The sequence below is a fragment of the Caretta caretta genome, chromosome 12 (assembly GCF_965140235.1).
Source record: "Caretta caretta isolate rCarCar2 chromosome 12, rCarCar1.hap1, whole genome shotgun sequence".
Classification (NCBI taxonomy): domain Eukaryota; kingdom Metazoa; phylum Chordata; order Testudines; family Cheloniidae; genus Caretta; species Caretta caretta.
Genome location: NC_134217.1, coordinates 31,028,429 through 31,048,451, shown reverse-complemented (window position 1 = coordinate 31,048,451; position 20,023 = coordinate 31,028,429). Strand labels below are relative to the sequence as shown.

Here is a 20,023-nt window from a genome sequence, read left to right as displayed (position 1 = left end):
AGTAAGACAGTCAAAGGTGCATGATAAATACAATCACCTAAACATCACGACCATCTATGAACAAAGTCTCATCACCCATACATTATCATAAATGTGGATAAATTGGAGAGAGTCCAGCGAAGGGCAACAAAAATGATTAGGGGTCTGGAACACATGACTTATGAGGAGAGGCTGAGGGAACTGGGATTGTTTAGTCTGCAGAAGAGAAGAATGAGGGGGGATTTGATAGCTGCTTTCAACTACCTGAGAGGTGGTTCCAGAGAGGATGGTTCTAGACTATTCTCAGTGGTAGAAGAGGACAGGACAAGGAGTAATGGTCTCAAGTTGCAGTGGGGGAGGTTTAGGTTGGATATTAGGAAAAACTTTTTCACTAGGAGGGTGGTGAAACACTGGAATGCGTTATCTAGGGAGGTGGTAGAATCTCCTTCCTTAGAAGTTTTTAAGGTCAGGCTTGACAAAGCCCTGGCTGGGATGATTTAATTGGGGATTGGTCCTGCTTTGAGCAGGGGGTTGGACTAGATGACCTCCTGAGGTCCCTTCCAACCCTGATATTCTATGATTCTATGATCATGGTGACAGTATGCAAATTAATAGATACTTACTTACTTTCTTGGGGTGAGTAAAGTTTTACAACACTGAGATGTATTTAGGAACACACAAATGTCATTTGGAAACAAACCCTAGCTGTAGCATTTGTTACTGAGAATACACTTCATTCCATATACATTCCATTAGGAAGGTATATAGCAGCTAATTTTTTTAGCGAATAGTACTGACAATTTATTCCCCAATTCCATAGCATGATGCACAGATACTACTTGTTTGTTTAAGCAACAGAAGAGTCAGCAATGGGTACAGTATAAATCAATTTAAGAAAGACTAAAGTGATAGAGCTGCTACCTATATTTTTGTAGTTAAGATGAGCAATGCAGGTTGCTCAGTGTATTTTTTTGTTTATATAAACAAGCCTTAATGAAGCATGTCCTCTTCTCTTGAGACTTAAATTATAGTTAAAAATGGTAATCCAAGACAGACTTCTGGAATTTAAAATTTAAGTACTATACTACAAAACTAGGAACTAATTAAGCCCTCTATTTAATCTTTATTAACAGCTGTCTCAGGCTAGAGTTCTAGTAATGACATGCGAGTCAAGCCCCAGTGCACAAGGTAGAGCCCACCTATAACCACAGGTAATTCAGACAAGGGTGAAAGAGAAGGGAAATACACATCTTTATAAAGCCTCTATAAATCCAAGGGCCAGTTATCCAAAACAGATTAATAAACTATACAGCAGATGCTTAATTTTGCTATATTAAAAGAACATATCCTCATTCTAGGCATCAGTATGATGTTACAAAACTTTTGAATACTGCAGCTTTGCATTGACTTTTTACACTACAAGTCTGTGGAAAATGAAAGCTCTCATATGCATTTACAGTGCCTAGTAGAATAGGACGTCACTCCTGACTGGGGTCTCTAGGGGTCTGCAATACAAAATAATATTCTATTTCACAAAAGTGTTAATACACAGTCACTGGTTTTGAAATAGTGGAAATGTTTGCAGATCAACTAAGTTTATGGACTGAAAAAAGACTTTGTAACTCAAGAGTTAAGAAAATGCAGCACTGACAGTCATGTTCAGCACAAGAGTTTTTGGAATTTTTTCAGTATTTGGTTAAAAGAAGTAAGCTACACAAAGCCAAGAATGCTTTTAATTTTCTGAGGTCACCCCTGCGTTTGATCTGGGCATCCCCTAAGATATGTAATTAATAGATTGCTTATGACCTTGATATAACCAAAATAGGACTATTTCTCATTCTTTGAATACAAAAAGATTCTGTGCATAATGGTTTTGTAAAGAGAAAAAAATGAAACTTTGTGATGAAAAGAACACGCTCATATAAGACGGCTTTTTAAAAAAAATGTTTTCTGAAGTCTGCACCAGCACAAAAAGATACACATTTTGTCCCTCTACAATATGCCAGTAAAACAGCATAAATAGTACTGTGTCATTTATATTTTACTGTTCTTACATAGTCTAATATTCACAATAGATTAGGTAACCAATGTGTACTGTTAAAAAAAAAATGAAGCAGAAGTACATGTAGTTTCAAGGCATTTATTGTAGCCTGAGATAAGCCTTAAAATGTATAGTAATATTTGTGTAATTCAGCTTCCCAGAAATATATAAACCACACCATTGTCTCCCTGATATTAAAAACAAATACTACTAAAAATATGGACATTGTGTAATTTGGCAGAACTGACTGCAAACAAAGTTGAAAATATTGTATCTTCTTATAGACTAGAACGCAACGAAACAGCTAACATACTTCTCACACTTTGAACTTAAGCGCTGATAATTACAAAAATTCAGAAGTATTTAACAAAAAACCACAGAGGAGGAGAAAAATATAAAAGCTCTCTTTTGTTTAATATTTTCAAAGGACAATACAGCCCTCTTGTGGAAAAAAAATTAAAGACTTATTTTTATTTGTATGTACGATACAAACTAAAGGACTCTTTCTTTGTAACCAAACTAGGGTTCCAGTCCTGCAAATACTTAACTATGCATTAATCATGTATTGAAAGTAGTCTCATTGACTTTAAAAGAACTACTTTGTGTGTGAAGAAGTCTCTGCATGAACAGGGTCTGTATCTGAAAATAGATGGTTAATATAACAAGACCATTCATGGCTGAAGTTAAAATTAATCATAATATAGTGTTGCAGCACACAGATAATTAACATTTTTCTGACCCAATATTTAGAAGATGAAAATGTAATCCTGATTAAAATTAATCAAGATCTAAAGAATGTTTATCACATGACAAGAAGAGATCTGTAAAATTAAAGAAAGAAAAAGTTTGATATTTACCATCCTCACAACACAAACACCAGCTTTGATTTTAAAGAAGTTAGTAAGTATTCACTCCCTGATAAAATCTAAGTATTTTAGAAAAGCTGACTCTTAACTTTTCAAGTGACTAGTGGATATATTTAGTAAATTCTTTTCACCATAAGTTTTACATATTTTCATTTATTCATTGTATATCCTAAACACACCTCTGGGGGGAAAAAAACTATTTCTTTAATATGTTTTGTGGTAACTTTTTTTAAGACTAAGTACCAAAAAAAATAAAGAAATGGGAAAGCAGCCATTAGATAAAACCAAGAAATCTGAACTTGAATTCCATATTCTTGTTAACAAGTTTTCCTCATAGTGGAACCTGCAATGGATTAATTGTTAGCTTTAAATAAGAAGATAGAAGTTAAAGGAAATATCTGATGGGAGGGAGAAATAATTTGAGAGTTGGGTATACAGAAAGAGTTGCAGAAAATATACCACCACTTCTACAGTTAGTAGTACAGCCATAAGCTGTTGAACTGTACATCAGTTTACATCAAGTAAAATACGGAACATCACTTTAAAAATGACACAAGTGTTCTGTAATCTTCACAAGAGACTTCTGTAGTAGATATAATTTTTCCCATTTTACAGATGAGCACAGCGGTCAAAGACAATAAGTGAAATCCTTGTCCTTTTAAAATCAATGGTAGTTTTGCCAAAGACTTTGATAGAGCCAAGATTTCACCCAATATTTGCCAACATGAGATCCTAAGGTTGAGCACAAAAATCAATACTTGGGTAACTAAACAAGTGGCTCAACTTTCACAGGTGAACGGCACCTACGACTCCTAGAAACTTTGTCCCTGTGAAAAACAGGCAACTTATTTAATTGCCCTCACACAGATTTAGTTGCTTAGCTTTTGGGACCCAACTGTACATAAACCTAGACTAAAGGTGAAATCTTGGTCCCTTTGAAGTCAATGGTAAAGCTCTCATGGACTTCAATGGAATTATGATTTCACCAGAATGGTTTGTCACCCATGCACACCCTCAGCTGGAGTTCCAGCTTTTATTGGGATACTATAATCAAGTTTTTCAAACCTAGATAATCTAAAATTCTTGTCCAGAAAAGGATTGCATTCCCTGGAGATTATGAATTATAGTGACAATTCCCTGAATTATCTGACCTTCTTGAATGCTCCCATGACAGTCAGAACACAGAAGTTGTATGTTCAATATGCTTAAGACCCCAGAAGTCATTTTGTTTTTACACACTGTATCTCTGTTTTTTCCTCCCTTGCCCTTCAGTGACATACACTTTGGAAGTGATTTTTTTCACATGCATTTACTAAATCAGGAAGATTACACAATAAAATTCTAGTAATTAGTAACCTGCATAAGATTCCATGTGTTATACCTATTGATAAATTATTAGGAACATCAGCCCAAGAACAGTTTGGGTTTTTTACCTTTAGCATAGTCAACTGATGTGTGTTGGTGAATGAAAGAAGGTTTTTATTCTGGGTTGTTTGGGTTTTTTTTAAATGAGCTCTCAGATTTGTTTGAACTCCATCTTTTTTGCTCAATTCATTAACTTCGAAGTTAAAAAGATATTTTTGAGCAAAAAGAAACAATGTAATGTGATTAAAATATATGTTTGGCCTTTTGGAGCTAACTTCCGGTCATATTGAAAGAAACTAAGTTCCCACCCAGGATATGCAGAAACATTTACAGAGACTGTCAAATCAGTCTTTAAAGTAAGTTGCAAACTGATTTTGAAAACAAGAAGCCTTAATATTTGATTTTTTTTTTAAAAAAACTTCTTGTGCTTCTGACCTTATAAAATTTCAAACTGCCCAGGCTGAACAAGATTTTCTTTTAATCAATTTTTAGCTAGTGGAACACAGCAGCATTTTCCTCGAGAACATCCAATCACACTAAAAAACACAGAACAGAGTACTTGATTTTCAGAGCATTATACAACCACTAACTAATTAATCCTCAGAACACTCCTCCGAGGTAGGGAAGTACTATCCCTGATGCATATGGAGGACAAGTTACTAACCCAAGGCCACACCGCATACAGTGGCTGAACTGGGACTAGAATTCAGTGTTTAATGATTTCTAGTCCTATCTCAATATTCTAGATAGCCCCATCTCAACAGATCTTCAAGACTTACAAGGTACATCCAAAGGCCTGGACAAGAACATTAGCAGCCACGCTCTATGGAAGCAAAGTACAAGAGCTCCCCTTCAAACTAAGCAGTGAAGGAGAAAGCAAGCCTCACACTTAGGCCTCACAAAATCAGGACAACTCAGGGTGCCCAAACAGCACAGGACTCTATGTGATCGCCCTGTACCCAAGTCCCAACTGCCTCACCCTTGAAACATCTTGCTCTCTGGCAGTTGGTAACTGGTGCTGGATGCAGAGATGGAACCAGCAGTGATGTCAAAGACATTACGGCACCCAAGAAGTTTGAGGCTCATAGGCCATGTCTTCACATGTGATATAAGTTCAACTGAGAAAAACATCTGGACTTGGGGTTTTCTGAACCTTACATCCTCACAATTTGAAGCAGCACATGCCCAATGTTTAGTTCACTCCACTAATGCCACACGTTTGTTGCATTGTCCTGACCGCTGCAGAGGCTTTAAAATAAACAGAGGAGTGGTTAAGGATCAGGTCACCCATGGGATCTTAATCATCCAGGTACAATCGAGTTACTGAGTGTCTGCTCTATGAGAGTAAGAGAGTCCTGAATGCCAATTATTCTGTGCAGCCTTTTCAGACGCACTTGTGTAATTAATACTACAAATGTTCCAGTCGGACAGGGAGTCTTATTTATTTGGCTATTTCCCAAGATGAGGAAAATGCTCAAAATAAAAATGAGCAAACGGCAAAACAAAATACTCAGATTTTCAAACAGCAATACTTCCTGCCTAGTCTCATACACCCACTTATGCTCCTGTTCTCCTCTTAATATGCAGCAGAACCCATGTATCCATCTAATCGGGACCAGGGCCAGATCGGATAATCAAAAATTCGGATAATGCAGAGAATGGACAAATCCAAGACTGCAGCGCCATCTAGCAGCCAAAGGAGAGATCACCCACTTCTGGCCCTGTGCGTGCTGGTTGTTCAGTTAATACGGAGAACCAGAAAATGGAGTGTCGGATAAACTGGGTTCTAAAGTAGTTTCCTGTTAGCTTGATAGGTTAACATTATATAGCAGCCATTGGTAGCAAGCACTTAGTCCCAAGGTGCATGTAATTTAGCTATGACCACCCAGAACTGCAAATTGGGTGGGGAAAAGGAGGAGAAACCACAATACAAATCCAGACATCCTCTCAAGATAACAGTTACCTTTCACAAGCATCACAGATCTGGATGAGGTGTCAAACCCTTTAACTACAGTATCGCTATACAAGCATGGAACACCGTTTCACTCAAGAGGTTCACATGATAACCTTGAACCAGGTTAAAAGAGAGAAGAGCTAGGTTATTTCTGAGCTACACAGTTTCAGATTCTTAGCAATTGACTCAAATTAAAAAACTCTAAAGGCGGGGCAGGAGAAGCTTTGATTCATTTACATCCCAAATTTTACATACTTTTAAATGTGCACATTTGATTAAACAAATTTAGTTAATTATAAAAGCAAATTTGCTGCATTCACAGTAATGCCAGTTTAGAGTAGTATGCCAAACTCTGGTAATGTTTACATAAATTTAAAGTTATTCAGTCAACGATATAAAATCTCCCCAAAACAGGTTTAACCAAGACACGTGCTGACAATAAGAAAAGTTTAGAGCCTGTTGTAGCCTGAAAATACTATTTCAGAGAATGTTCCCTTTCAAATGATTTTAGGATGAACTGCACCAAGGAAATTCAGACTGACACTTGGTCCAAAAATCCTTTCATTGTTCAAGAGAGTTGCAAGCTGGCCATGGGTCCCCAGGGTGCAATCTTTGAAATATTTTTTTGATTTAATCTGCTTCTGTTTTAAGAATAACTATAACCTTGCATAAGGATATTTCCACTGCAGTTGTGATGGTTCTACAACTCTAAATGTAGACCACAAAAAAGGACGAACAGCAATTTAAATTTTAAATAAAACTTTGGAGGGCTCAATGGATTATCTACACTGGCCTGAGAGAGAATCAAGTTTAATACCTAGTCCCCATCTAACTGGGTCTCAGCAACTTCGGCTCCTCCAAAAAAATTAAACAGAAGAGAGATCCTGTACAATTTACTTTTACTACAAATCAACGACTCAAACCAAGGTAGTGGCTAGGGGAGGGGGAGAAATGACTGAGGAGTATGGGATCCCCTTCTGAGAGAAAAGTAATTAAGCCCTTCTTAAACTTCCATCAAAAATTATTATTGGCAAAAAAACCTGATTGGTAATTTAAAAAAAATACCTTAACTATACACTATCTACACCTATTCCAATGCCACCATACAACAAACTACTGTAGAAGATGACTGATCAGGATGATATGGGGGAACTAATTCTCCAAGCAACTTAATCTTAATAATAACGGATGTGAATTCAATCCAGAATTAAAGGGTGAACGTACATTTTTAAATATACCGAACCAATGTTAGGTCAAAACTACTTGCAAGTAGATGAAATATAATATTTTATTCACTTAAGTCTCACAATGACCTACCTATTCCTGAATTCGCTCCAGTGATTATAACCACTTTTTCACTCAGATCACGACCCTGAAGGATTTCCATTGCAGTACTGTTTCCATCATATCTCTGTCTAGTAGTAGACTTCATTGGATTATCTTCAACGGTAAATGCCAGTCTGGGATCAAGGTATGTAGTCCTTTTGTTTATATGGCTGTAAAAAATCAAAAACAAGATTTCAAACAATTTTTGTTTCTTCGATGCCGTGCAGTAAGGTTGCAAGCACTAGGGAAACACTGAAGTGTTGCCAAAAGCAGGTCTTATTAATACCAAGAATGTTACTAAGAGAACATGTGACTTGTTCTCTCCTTTTTAACTTCAGTCAAGACCTTTACAAGTTATGGCTTGTCTACACTTGAAACACTGCTGCAGCTCTGCTGCAATAGTGTTCAGCATAGACACTACTGCCACAAAACAGGAACGGTTCTTGCATCACCTTAAGTAATCCAGCTCTCCGAGAGGCAGAAGCTAGGTCAAAAAAATTATGCCATCCATCTCCACCCTCTGACAAACAGAGGCTAGGGATACCATTCCTTACCCATCCTGGCTAAAAGCCATTAATGGACTTAACCTCCATGAACTTATCCAGTTCTCTTTTAAACCTGGTTATAGTCATAGCCTTCACAACCTCCTCAGGCAAGGAGTTCCACAGATTGACTGTGCTCTGAGTGAAGAACTTCCTTTTATTTGTTTTAAACCTGTTACCCATTAATTTCATTTGGTGGCCCTTAGTTCTTATATTATGGGAACAAGTAAATAACTTTTCCTTATTCACTTTCTCCACACCACTCATGACTTTATATAAATCTATCATATCCCCCCTTAGTCTCCTCTTTTCCAAGCTGAAAAGTTCTAGCCTCTTTAATCTCGCCTCATATGGGACCCGTTCCAAACCCCTAATCATTTTAGTTGCCCTTTTCTGAACCTTTTCTAATGCCAGTATATATTTTTTGAGATGAGGGGACCACATCTGTACGCAGTATTCAAGATGTGGGCGTACCATGGATTTATATAAGGGCAATAAGATATTCTCCATCTTATTCTCTCTTTTTTAAGGATTCCTAACATCCCGTTTGCTTTTTTGACTGCCACTGCACAGTGAGTGGATGTCTCCAGAGAACACTCCACGATGACTCCAAGATCTTTCTCCTGATTAGTTGTAGCTAAATTAGCCCCCATCATATTGTATGTGTAGTTGGGGTTATTTTTTCCAATGTGCATTACTTTACATTTATCAACATTAAATTTTATCTGCCATTTTGTTCCCCAATCACTTAGTTTTGTGAGATCTTTTTGAAGTTCTTCACAGTCTGCTTTGGTCTTAAGTATCTTGAGCAGTTTAGTATCATCTGCAAACTTTGCCACCTCACTGTTTACCCCTTTCTCCAGATCATTTATGAATAAGTTGAATAGGACTGGTCCTAGGACTGATCGTTGGGGAACACCACTAGTTACCCTTCTCCATTCTGAAAATTTACCATTTATTAACCAGTTCTCAATCCATGAAAGGATCTTCCCTCTTATCCCATGACAACTTAATTTACATAAGACCCTTTGGCGAGGGACCTTGTCAAAGGCTTTCTGGAAATCTAAGTACACTATGTTCACTGAATCCCCCTTCTCCACATGTTTGTTGACCCCCTCAAAGAACTCTAATAGATTAGTAAGACACGATCTCCCTTTACAGAACCATGTTGACTTTCGCACAAAAAATTATGTTCCTCTATGTGTCTGACAATTAATGAAAACTTTGCCAATGCTTCAAAGGACTATACCTCTGGACTCAAACTGTAGCAGCACCCACCAGCATTCCCCAGCCAAATAAGCTGGAGGAGGAAAAGAAGCAGCAACTTCATTCTTGGTCAGAGCCTTTCCTTGAGCCAAGTGAAATTCAGAATTTCTGTCCCAAAGAAATTCCAGCATTTCAACTGAAATGTCCACATTTTTCCCCCAAAAAGAGAAATTCCCACAACAATTTTAATTCAGAAGAGATTAAATGTTTCATTTTGACATTTTTAACGGAAACATTTCAACATTCCTGAAATTGAAGTGAACAAAAATGTTTCATTTTGAGTCACTTTAACATTAAACTGCATTTTCCTATTGTAACGCTTTGACTCTTGAGAGTTGCATTTCAGAAGCCTGAGGCCCCCATTCTCCCCTCTGTGCCAGGCTCCCTAGCCAGGCCACATTCCCACGGTGAATCAAGCAGAACTTGGTCAGAAGGAAATCTACATTGGATTCTGGAATATGCAGTCCTCCAGGGAGCGGAGCTGAGCTGAGCTCAGCCCAGCCCAGCGCACAAGAGAGACCGGGGCTTGAACTATTACTCCCAGAAAGCAATCTGCTGAAAGAGAAATGCAATTTGATGTTTATTTAACTGATTCAGAATTCAATTCAAAAAAATCTTCAACAAAAAATATTCTATTTTGGGATGAACTGACCCTAAATGAAATACTTCATTTAGATTTCCCTCCCCAATGGAAAAAAAATGAAAGTCTGGCCAAAAAAAAAAAAAAAAGATTGTCCCCACCCACTCCATGGAAAATTTCTGTTTTTGCAGTAACTGCATTTTCTGTCAGAAGATCATTCTAACAAAAAAATTCTCAACTCATTCTGATCAATGATCTTCACAACACCTGTGCTCCCCTTGTGTGAGCAGATTCTACAGTTTGGACTGTAAATATTCTTCCCTCTCTACTGATTCATTGTTTTCTGAAACAACCTCCCTTCTCCTCTCTATCAATATCTATTCAAAGCCAGACTCAGTACTCCTTATGATCCTTCCTTCCTCTCTTTCCTGTCCCTGCTCCTATGAACTCACCCCTCCTGATGTTGCCCCTTGTTCTACCTCTCTTTCTTCCCCGCCCTCCCCCCCCATATCTTTTAGATTGTAAGCTCCCCAGGGCAGGAATTGTTCCTTCTGTTTTTCACAGCATCCAACACATTCTGAGCACTACCATATTGTAAAAACAGACCAACCAATCGTGGAAGCTTGGCGGTCCATATAAGCAGAGTCACATATAGAAAGTGTGAAACGGGTTTTGCTTTACAAAAACTGATCCATGTAATTATCTTTTTGAGCTGGGATCACAAAATCAAGTTCCTATTGTATTTCTTAAATTACTTTTCTGGTTAAGAAGAGACAGCCTCACCTACCCACACTTTGAAGAGACAGGAATTTTAGTCTACCAGAGTCACAATTTGTTGTATGAAGAATTCACAATTCTCTCTCTCCTGACTTTACAACAGAGGATATTAACATATCATTGGGTGTTCTCTTTGGGAACCCTATCTTCATATGGAGTTATCTTTTGAATTACTCCATTATTCCTCAATTCATTTTACCAATAATTTGTTTCTAGATTCTTTCCACCTTTTGTTTAGCTAGGAGAAGATGCTGGAAATCTATTGATAATTAATTAAATATCACAATTATTCTGTTATAGAATTAAGTTTAAGTCACTCTCAATTCTGCACTGCAAGTTTATACTTGTGTTTACGTGAAACAATTTACTAACATGGTGTGTGGGGGAGGAGGGGGAGATTTATTACATGCCTAAACGTTTAAATATTAAGTTTTTGCTTACTGGTTTCTGTGTATTTAACTCAAAGAATCATAGCATTGCAACTCACTAGAGTGGTCCAAATCTCATATGGGTCATCAGCCCTCCTATTCATTCATGATCTACATTTTCAAGTACTTACTCCACAAAGTAGACTTGTCCATTTTCATCTGTTTCTTGCTCCCACCCATATGGCAGATCTAGAATACAGAAAATATATCTCAAAGCATTTTCTACAGGAAGTTTGAACTTCTGGCATTGCTGAATGTGGAAAATATATACAAGCATTTCCATCCCTAATACTCCTACCAGCTTGACTTGAATACTGAAGCTAAGTTTAAAAACAAGAACTGCTCACAAACCATCAAAACAAAGGAAAGGTTCTCAGATGAAAGGTATAATATGCAGGAGATCTAGAATAAACAATATGATGTGGCATGTGGTAATTACTAACAAGGATATGGAGATGTTTGCAGTAGGCTAGTAGTCCTTTCACAAATGACTTTTCTTGCAGTACAAACCCACAGGGTTTGATCCTGCCTTATAATATGTCGCACATGTCCCATGCATCTTGGGCAGAGCTGGTGTGAATGCATGATCAAGTATAGCAGCTATCAAAATACTGGATTCTGCAATATTGTATATAATGCACATTACATATCAGAACATGGGAATAAGCCCCAGTGTGTGGCAGACAATACTATTATAGGGGTATGATATGTTAAAAGGAAAGAAATGATAAAAAGTATAACAGAATATTTTCCTAAAAATGTTTAAATCAAGGAATTTTGCTGCTATTTCAAAGAAGCTAAACTTGGCTGAAAATATTACCTGTAATTCATCAGGGTGGTGGTTCAAATATACTGGAAAACATTCTAACATGAGGTATGTGCACATTATTGACAATGTATGAAACATGAGACATAGGCAGCACATTAACAACCTATCCCTTTCTTTAATGGCTTTAAATATTTTACTGACACAATAAAAGATAAAATAAAAAAATTCAAATTTAGTGATGGAGTCCCACCTTGGCATGCCTATGTATAATGCTCTTATCCTCCCGCCCCAACCAAAAAGTTACTAATATCCCTTTAACATTAATCTACTGAAAATGTTAATATCATACATCATCTAGTCTTAATGCAGGACTGTTTTTCTGTATGTATAACATTGCCTCCTTTAAAATGCACTGTTTTTATTTATCCTCCACGTTTATTGAAGCTTTCCCCAACCAACAATCTTTTTGGTAAGCAAGATGAGATCACGCTAGTAAACGAGATTTTATTCTCTCCAGTGCTGGAGCTCGGCTCACCGCAAGGGAAGGGAGGTGTCAGGGAGCCAGTTTGGGTTCCCTAATTCTCAGAGCACTCTCACCTGAGCCACTAACAGAAGATCCTTAAATGGGCATTTTCCCAGTAGCAGATTACTGTGGTGGTCTAAAGTTCTGCCATGCTCTCTTCCTGCCTACTCCTTCCTTGACACATACCTAGCTCAGGTGTGTGGGACATGGAACAATGAGGCACTGGCAGGGAATTCCCCTACACAAGTGGAATTCTCTGCTGGCATTTACAGCCGAAATAAGAACCCTTTGTGTCACCCAAGTGGTGGAAAGGGGTCGTAACACAATTTACGAATCTTGCCATGAGCCTCTGCATCCATTACAAGGACAGTAAACAGAAGACCTTTGCACTTCTGCCTATTCTTTGCCTTTATGTAGAAATAAAGTCATGCAAACTGACAAACATGTTGGGCTTTGGTGAAACAACGGGGCTTTACTTTTATAAAATGGCTGACAAGACTCGGGCCAAACACAGCACAAATCGGCCATCTAGATCCTCCATCCATTCTGATCATTACTTGTAACTTACTGCGTTACAAAAGCGCAACACAAACCTCCTGCAATGCGTTTTCTCTTTCCAGATTTAGGATGCTCCCACTGGGTTTTCTCTTCAAGATGACTGTTTAAAAAAAAATAATTAAAAGGACAATTAAACAGAAGCTTAAAGATACATTTCTATTATTTACCTTCAATATAATATATCACCATAGCAGTGTTCCTGCTGCATTCCGATTACATCTTTCTGTGGTATAAACCTCTTGAGGAAAGAAATATATTCCCCCTACTTATTAATAATATCTCTTCCCTATTTAAAAGAAGTTTCATGAGTGCTGCCTTAGGTAACTAGATTCTATGGTGCCAGGATTTTGAGAAAAACCTAGTCACACAGAACAGAAGCCACTACAATTCAAACACAAGTTTGGATCCAAGTCTCATTTCTCAGGCTGGCAGGGAGCAAACAATCCCTCTGGATGATTAAAGAGCAACATTAATAGATTGCATACAAAAGGCCATTGGCTTTAAGGGGGAAGATCATGAAACATGTAACCATGAACCAGGATTTCAATGGGAATACATTATAGAAAAGTTTGAAGTCACAAAAATCCCTTTCAAAGTTTTGCCCAAGTTATTTCCATAAATAAGATGTGGCGTAAAAGAATTGGAACTTCCACCTTAGCAAGTGGAAGTCTTAGCAAGTCTTAAAAGAAATTTACCAGTGAGCCCAAAGGGAGAAACAGTACTTAATTATAGGCCAGCAAATCACTGATTTATTCATTAATTGGTTCATTTAATAAGGCAGATCATGACATCATCTCCCATCTAGAGCTATTATTCACCTGAAAAATATTCATTTGAACAGATCTAACCATACCACATAGCTTTCTACACTTCGACTCGGGTAAACAAGCAGTATAAACAAATTAAAGAATATAGATTATAGACCCATGCTTACAACACCAGCCTGTTATTGAATCAGAATCTCTTCATCTAAAAGAGAAAGTACATTTCTAGCCCCCACATCTGGGCAGAAAAGCTTGAAAGCATGCCCCAAGAACAATTGCTGCAGTGGTGTCTGCCCAAGTCTGCAGGCAGCTAGAAACAACGGCTCTGTGAGACATGACTTGACCTGCATCTCAGTGAGGTGTTAACCCATTGTTCTGGGGGCTCTGCAAACACCACCTGAGCAGAAGAAAAGAGTAGGATGGACTAGACATGTTTACCTAAAATGAAACACTCCAGCAGCTGGATTAATACTGATACTGATACTTGTGCATCTCAGTGGGAAAGAAGAAAGAGGATACTTTCTAAAACCACAGGAGAAAAAAGGGGCCCCATTCCACTGCTCCTCACTCTCTACCAGTGTGTGTGCATACTAGAAATATTGAAAATGTGATCGCATTCCTACAAAAATCAAGGATAGGATCAACATAATTTCTGACACCCATGTATGCAGAGGAATAATATTAGTTTACAATGCATACTGGTAAGTTACTAAAATACTTCATCAAAACACATGCAGTATAAGTTAGATATTTTTGGTAAAGGGAAAAAATACAGGTATATGTTAAAGCCACTGTCAGCGAAGTAAACGGATAGGAAGAACTGGGAATAAATAAGGCCCTGAGTACGCAAGGAGAACTGTGAGGATGCAGAGCCTTTAGACCTTACTTCCTATACATGGGAAGTGTAACGTTTAATTAGGAAGTTAACAGATTATTTAAAACAAAAACATTGCCATATAAATATCAGAGACCAAATTATAATCATTACAAATCAAACATTTTCTTTAAAAAAAATCGGCTATATTTGCATGTATTGGGTCAGATTTTCAGCTGGTGTAAATATGCACAGCTCCAATAACTTAAATGGAGCTAACCCAACAGCAGCTAACAGTCTGACCCACTAAGTGAATTCTTTTGCATAAGGTACTTCTCTGGTGGTTTAGTACATTGTTTTAATTACTGAGAAAAAATAGGTTTCAGAGTAGCAGCCGTGTTAGTCTGTGTCCGCAAAAAGAACAGGAGTACTTGTGGCACCTTAGAGACTAACAAATTTATTTGGGCATAGCTTTTGTGAGCTACAGCTCACTTCATCGATGCATCCGATGAAGTGGGCTGTAGCTCACTAAAGTTTATGTTCAAATAAATTGGTTAGTCTCTAGGGTGCCACAAGTACTCCTGTTCTTTTTGAAAAAAAATAGTGTGTGTGTATTATACACAAACACACAGGCCAGATCTATACTAGGAGTGCTTTGCCAGTATAGCCACCAGTATCCTACACCAGAAAAGCACTCCCCCACAGCTTATACCAGCAAAACTGTACTTAGGCTTGGTATAGCGAAATACAGCCCCCAAAGAGAAATAAGCTATGCCAGCAAAAGTGAAGTTTTGTCACTCTACACTAGGGGCTTTTGCCAGCACACTTATGTCTGACAAAGATCACATGCATAAGATCTTACTTAAAGACATGCTAGTAATGATTACCAAAAGCTGGGCTCACTGAAGTCAGTGGGAATAAAGGAACACTTAAAATCTAGACTGAATAATTTAGTTTGTGGAGAAGAATTACTTTTTTTATACTCCTCTCATGCTGGACAAGCTAGGAAGTGCATTTGGGGTGCAGAAGTAGGGAGAAGAGAAGTCATCTGACAGTACGTAGGAGAAAACACTGCTACTACATGTTTTTCCTTCCACAAAGGGAGATCATGCTAGCCTTATAACTGGAGGCATCATTCAGACTTCAATACAGATTGACTCCACAGCCAATCCAGTTAAGGGAGCTTTAATAGAAAAGCAGGGAAATTCTTCTCACAAGTCAGCCCTGTAGTGCATCCTCTCTTGCCAAATGCCCAGAATATGGCAATGTCTAGGCTTAACATTTTCATAATGGCACAGGGTGGCAGCTATCGGCCAATGAATCACCCGACCAAAACTCTGGCAAACCTCAACATCCTGACTGAGCTACACCCCTGTTTATCACTTTCAATAGCTACACATAGGCAGATTATTATAGCACCTGTTTCTCTTCTCCTCCCGTACCAGACAAAATTGAGAGCACCATGATGCTTTATGTAAGACACTATTGCTCTCACATATGTACACAAATATCCCAAAATATATGAAAGTTATATCCTCCACCCAAAAAATATACAGCAATACTGCCCCCAAACACAACCAACTCCCACTGGAGTTTTATCCCTTTTACGCAGAGCTGTATCATTAACCACTTACCCAGAAATGACAGCTCCACCTATGTGTACTTAGTATTGTACTTATGCATCCCCACATATAAAGCAGCATATATCCCATTCCCCCTATCCCGGTCTCCCCTGATGCGTAGGGCATTCCTGCCCCCTTCCCTTCTCTGTATCCAAGGTGTTTATTTGTCATCCCCCTGCCCATTACGGTAGTACCTTACTGCACTTCACACATATTAGTAGATCTAACATCACAACACCCCATTTGGTAAGTATCAGATTGGGAAACTGACATGCACTGAAACAGGTGACTTAATTAAGTCCTGTTCTCATGACCCTCCCTCCCATATAGGGCTCTGTCACCCTCTCTACCCCTCCCCCAAGTTTACACTAGTGTCATTCTGTGTAGGGAAGCAGCAGCTCTCTGCCCCCGCCCACACCTAGGAGAGACAGCAAGGATAGATACAGAAGGCAGCTACTGTGCCCCGCGCAGGAAGGGCAGCAAGGACGGGCTGGGAAGGGGTAAGAGCCATGCCCCCCACCCATCCCCAGGGCAGGAGGGGGAGGGGGTGGGGCAGCTCCGTGCCCCCCACCCATCCCCAGGGCAGGAGGGGGAGGGGGTGGGGCAGCTCCGTGCCCCCCACCCATCCCCAGGGCAGGAGAGAAGTGGGGTCAGCAGGGTCCCGGCGCGGCGGGTGCCCCCTTACTTAGCGTAGTAAACCCAGCCGTCCTTGGTGGTCCGCTCCTCCCAGCCGGGAGGCAGCTCCTCCTCGCTGTCCGTGTCCTCCAGCCCCGCATACTTCAGAGCAGCCATTGGGCCGAAGGGCTCCAGCCAGCCCCAGAGCAACCGCCACCGGCCCGTTCCCCTCACGGCTCCGCCCCTTCCGGTGAGCTCCGCCAATCGCGTGGTGAGGGGAGCCCAGTGCCCCCCTGGGAAATGTAGTCCGGAGAAGAGGGGCGCGACAGTCGCCGCCGGACAGGTGCAGCGTGTGCGGCGGGCGCAGGGAGCCCGACTCCTGCGAATAGAGACGCTCCCCGTTGCTGTCCCAGCGGGCGTCCTGCGGTTCTCAGCCTACCTCCCCCTGGCGCTGTGGCTGGGTTCGCAGTCTGCCCGAGTGCGGGTGCAGCTCTCAGGCTGGTACCTCCAGGGCGGCTCAGCGTTTGTCCGAAAGGGCGAGCTCATGCTGGAATCGTGATGGCGCCTGAGACTCTCCGCCTTCATTATTGAAAGAGCAGGTGTCTACGCTCCTGGGTGCGGAGAAAAGCGTGAAGTAAGTGGAGCCTAAAGGTTAAGTTTCAGAGTAGCAGCCCTGTTAGTCTGTATTTGTAAAAAGAAAAGGAGGACTTGTGGCACCTTCCAGACCAATAAATTTATTTAAGCATAAGCTTTCGTGAGCTACAGCTCACTTCATCGGATGCTCAAATAAATTTTAGTCTCTAAGGTGCTACAAGTACTCCTTTTCTTTTTCCTAAAGGTTAAAAAACCCAAAAGCAAAAAAATCAATTGCAGCACTTAAAAAAATCCTGCTTTTAAGTCAGTTTTATCCTTTAGGGGATTCTAGTTGGTTGTACATTGGTGGTTGGCACGATTGGAGAAGACCAAGACCCACTGTATTAAATAATCAAACAAGATAGTTTCTAAATTGCCCCTGTTGGCAGCTGATCATTTTTCATTGCTTTTCAATAAATACATCTGCAATAAATATAAAGGGAAGGGTAAGCACCTTTTAAATCCCTCCTGGCCAGAGGAAAAACCCTTTCACCTGTAAAGGGTTAAGAAGCTAAAACAACTTTGCTGGTACCTGACCAAAATGACCAATGAGGAGGCAAGATACTTTCAAAGCTGGAGGGGGGGAACAAAGGGTCCTCTCGGTCTGTGTGATGTTTTTGCCAGGACCAGAGCAGGAATGCAGGTCAGAACTCCTGTAAAAGGTTAATAAGCAATCTAGTTGAATATGCATTAGATTCTGTTTTGTTTAAATGGCTGACAAAATAAACTGTGCTGAATGGAATGTATATTCCTGGTTTTGTGTCTTTTTGTAACTTAAGGTTTTGCCTAGAGGGATTCTCTATGTTTTGAATTGGATTACCCTGTAAGCTATTTACCATCCTGATTTTACAGAGGTGATTTTTACTTTAATTAAAATTCTTCTTTTAAGAACCCGATTGCTTTTTCATTGTTTTTAAGATCGAAGGGTTTGGTTCTGTATTCACCTATGCAAATTGGTGAGGATTTTTATCAAGCCTTCCCCAGAAAAGGGGGTGTAGGGCTGGGGGGGATTTTGGGGAGGAAAGATGTTTCCAAGTGGGCTCTTTCCCTATTCTTTGTGTAACACTTTGGTGGTGGCAGCTTTTAACCTAAGCTGGTAAGAATAAGCTTAGGGGGTCTTTCATGCAGGTCCCCACATCTGTACCCTAGAGTTCAGAGTGGGGAAGGAACCTTGACAACATATATGAGGATGACTGAGCTTGCTAACTTTTGTACACTAGCGGGTGCCCCAGATTTACCCGACCTGATGATTTATTTAATCCCTTTTTGGTTCGAAGGAAAAATCACAAAAGTTTTAGGAAAAAACTAAAAAAAGCCCTCTTTAGTTTCTCTGGCTGTGAACATTGCATTACTTTTCCCTTACTGGGCTAGAAATACACCACTTGTCATTTCCTCAGAGAAAAGAACTGCATCCAAAATGACACTTGGATAAGTCTCAGCCTTTGCCTTCACTTTACTGGCACTTAGGAGCACTCAGCATGGCCACTGCATGGCCCATTTCCCAAGACTGGGCAGCAGGATGACTGTAGTGATGTATGGCTATTTGCTGATGATGACTATGGTGCCCCTTTGTATTAATTCTCCAGCCAGTCATTCATCTTTGAATCATGGAGAGTAAAATCATGACTATATGTGGTCATGGTCTAGTGATCACTGTAGAAGCCACCTACTAGCTGAGGGTAAACACATCCAAGCAACATGCTTATATCGGAAGTGACCAAGAGACACAATAACTTGTCAGGGGCTCAAGTTATTAGACCACAGTAGTGATACTGTTAGTTGGTACCACCCCATAGTTACTGCTTGTTGTTAGACAAGAAAAAGTCTCTATATTTCTTTCTCTGGGATTTTTTAGAATAATACTTTATAATTCTATAGCAGCTTTTATCAGAAACTATCAAAATGCTTAATACTGGTTTATATTAAGTTACACCACACCCATGAGATGTATTATCCCTCACTGGGGTGTTGAGGCACTGAATCACAGCAAGGTTAAGTGACGAGCCTGAGGCCACACAGCAAGTCTGTGGTGGAACTAGGAGTAAAAGTCAGATTCCCAGTCTTGTGCTTTAAACACAAGACCATATCTTTCTTTGTGAAAGCAAAAAATAGGCCTCAGGTGAAAGGAACACCACAAAAAGCAAGTTTCATTATAAAGGAAAATTTAACTTCATTGTGGCAAGAAAATAATCTAAGACAACACAAGCACATGCTTTGCTAAAGGATTCAAACATTTGAGAACTTTATGACCACAGATTACAGCTTGCCAAAACCTCCCTTTGAAGGACTGAAGAACTAGGATATATACCTTACTCATAGCTTAGGTGGTGCTCAGCCTGGTGTGGTGTCAATATACCATAACTTGCTTCCGGGAAAATCCCCTCTCTTCAGTGTCTTCAGACCACCTAAATGAGTAGTCTCCATTGGTCCCTTTTCCATATCTGTAGAATCTGAAATCCTAATAACTATATTGTAATCAGGCCTGCTGCCTGTGAACATTTATAATGGCATGTGTCATCAGTGGGGTTAGAACCCAGGGTTTTGGGCTGGTAAATGCTGATAAGAGTCTGGAGTACTTGGAATATAGGATTTGCCTCCTGT

At 39.6% G+C, this 20,023-nt stretch overlaps 1 protein-coding gene across 4 annotated transcripts in view; it reads right to left on the bottom strand.

The window, feature by feature from the left end:
- The window catches only part of WWOX (WW domain containing oxidoreductase), a 687,014-nt gene extending 669,963 nt beyond the window's left edge, over nt 1-17,051 (bottom strand). For 2 of the 4 annotated variants that reach the window (XM_048817032.2, XM_075118433.1), the window contains exons 1-4: nt 16,860-17,050; nt 13,010-13,074; nt 11,256-11,313; nt 7,523-7,701 (exon numbers count right to left, since the gene is read on the bottom strand). In XM_048817032.2, the coding sequence (XP_048672989.1) occupies nt 7,523-7,701; nt 11,256-11,313; nt 13,010-13,074; nt 16,860-16,966 (409 nt within the window). In that variant the 5' untranslated portion in view covers nt 16,967-17,050. Of the gene's footprint in view, nt 1-7,522; nt 7,702-11,255; nt 11,314-13,009; nt 13,075-16,859 lie in introns of all 4 variants that reach the window. The other 2 variants (XM_048817033.2, XM_048817035.2) reach the window with 2 other exon arrangements.
- Nucleotides 17,052-20,023: the final 2,972 nt, after the last annotated feature.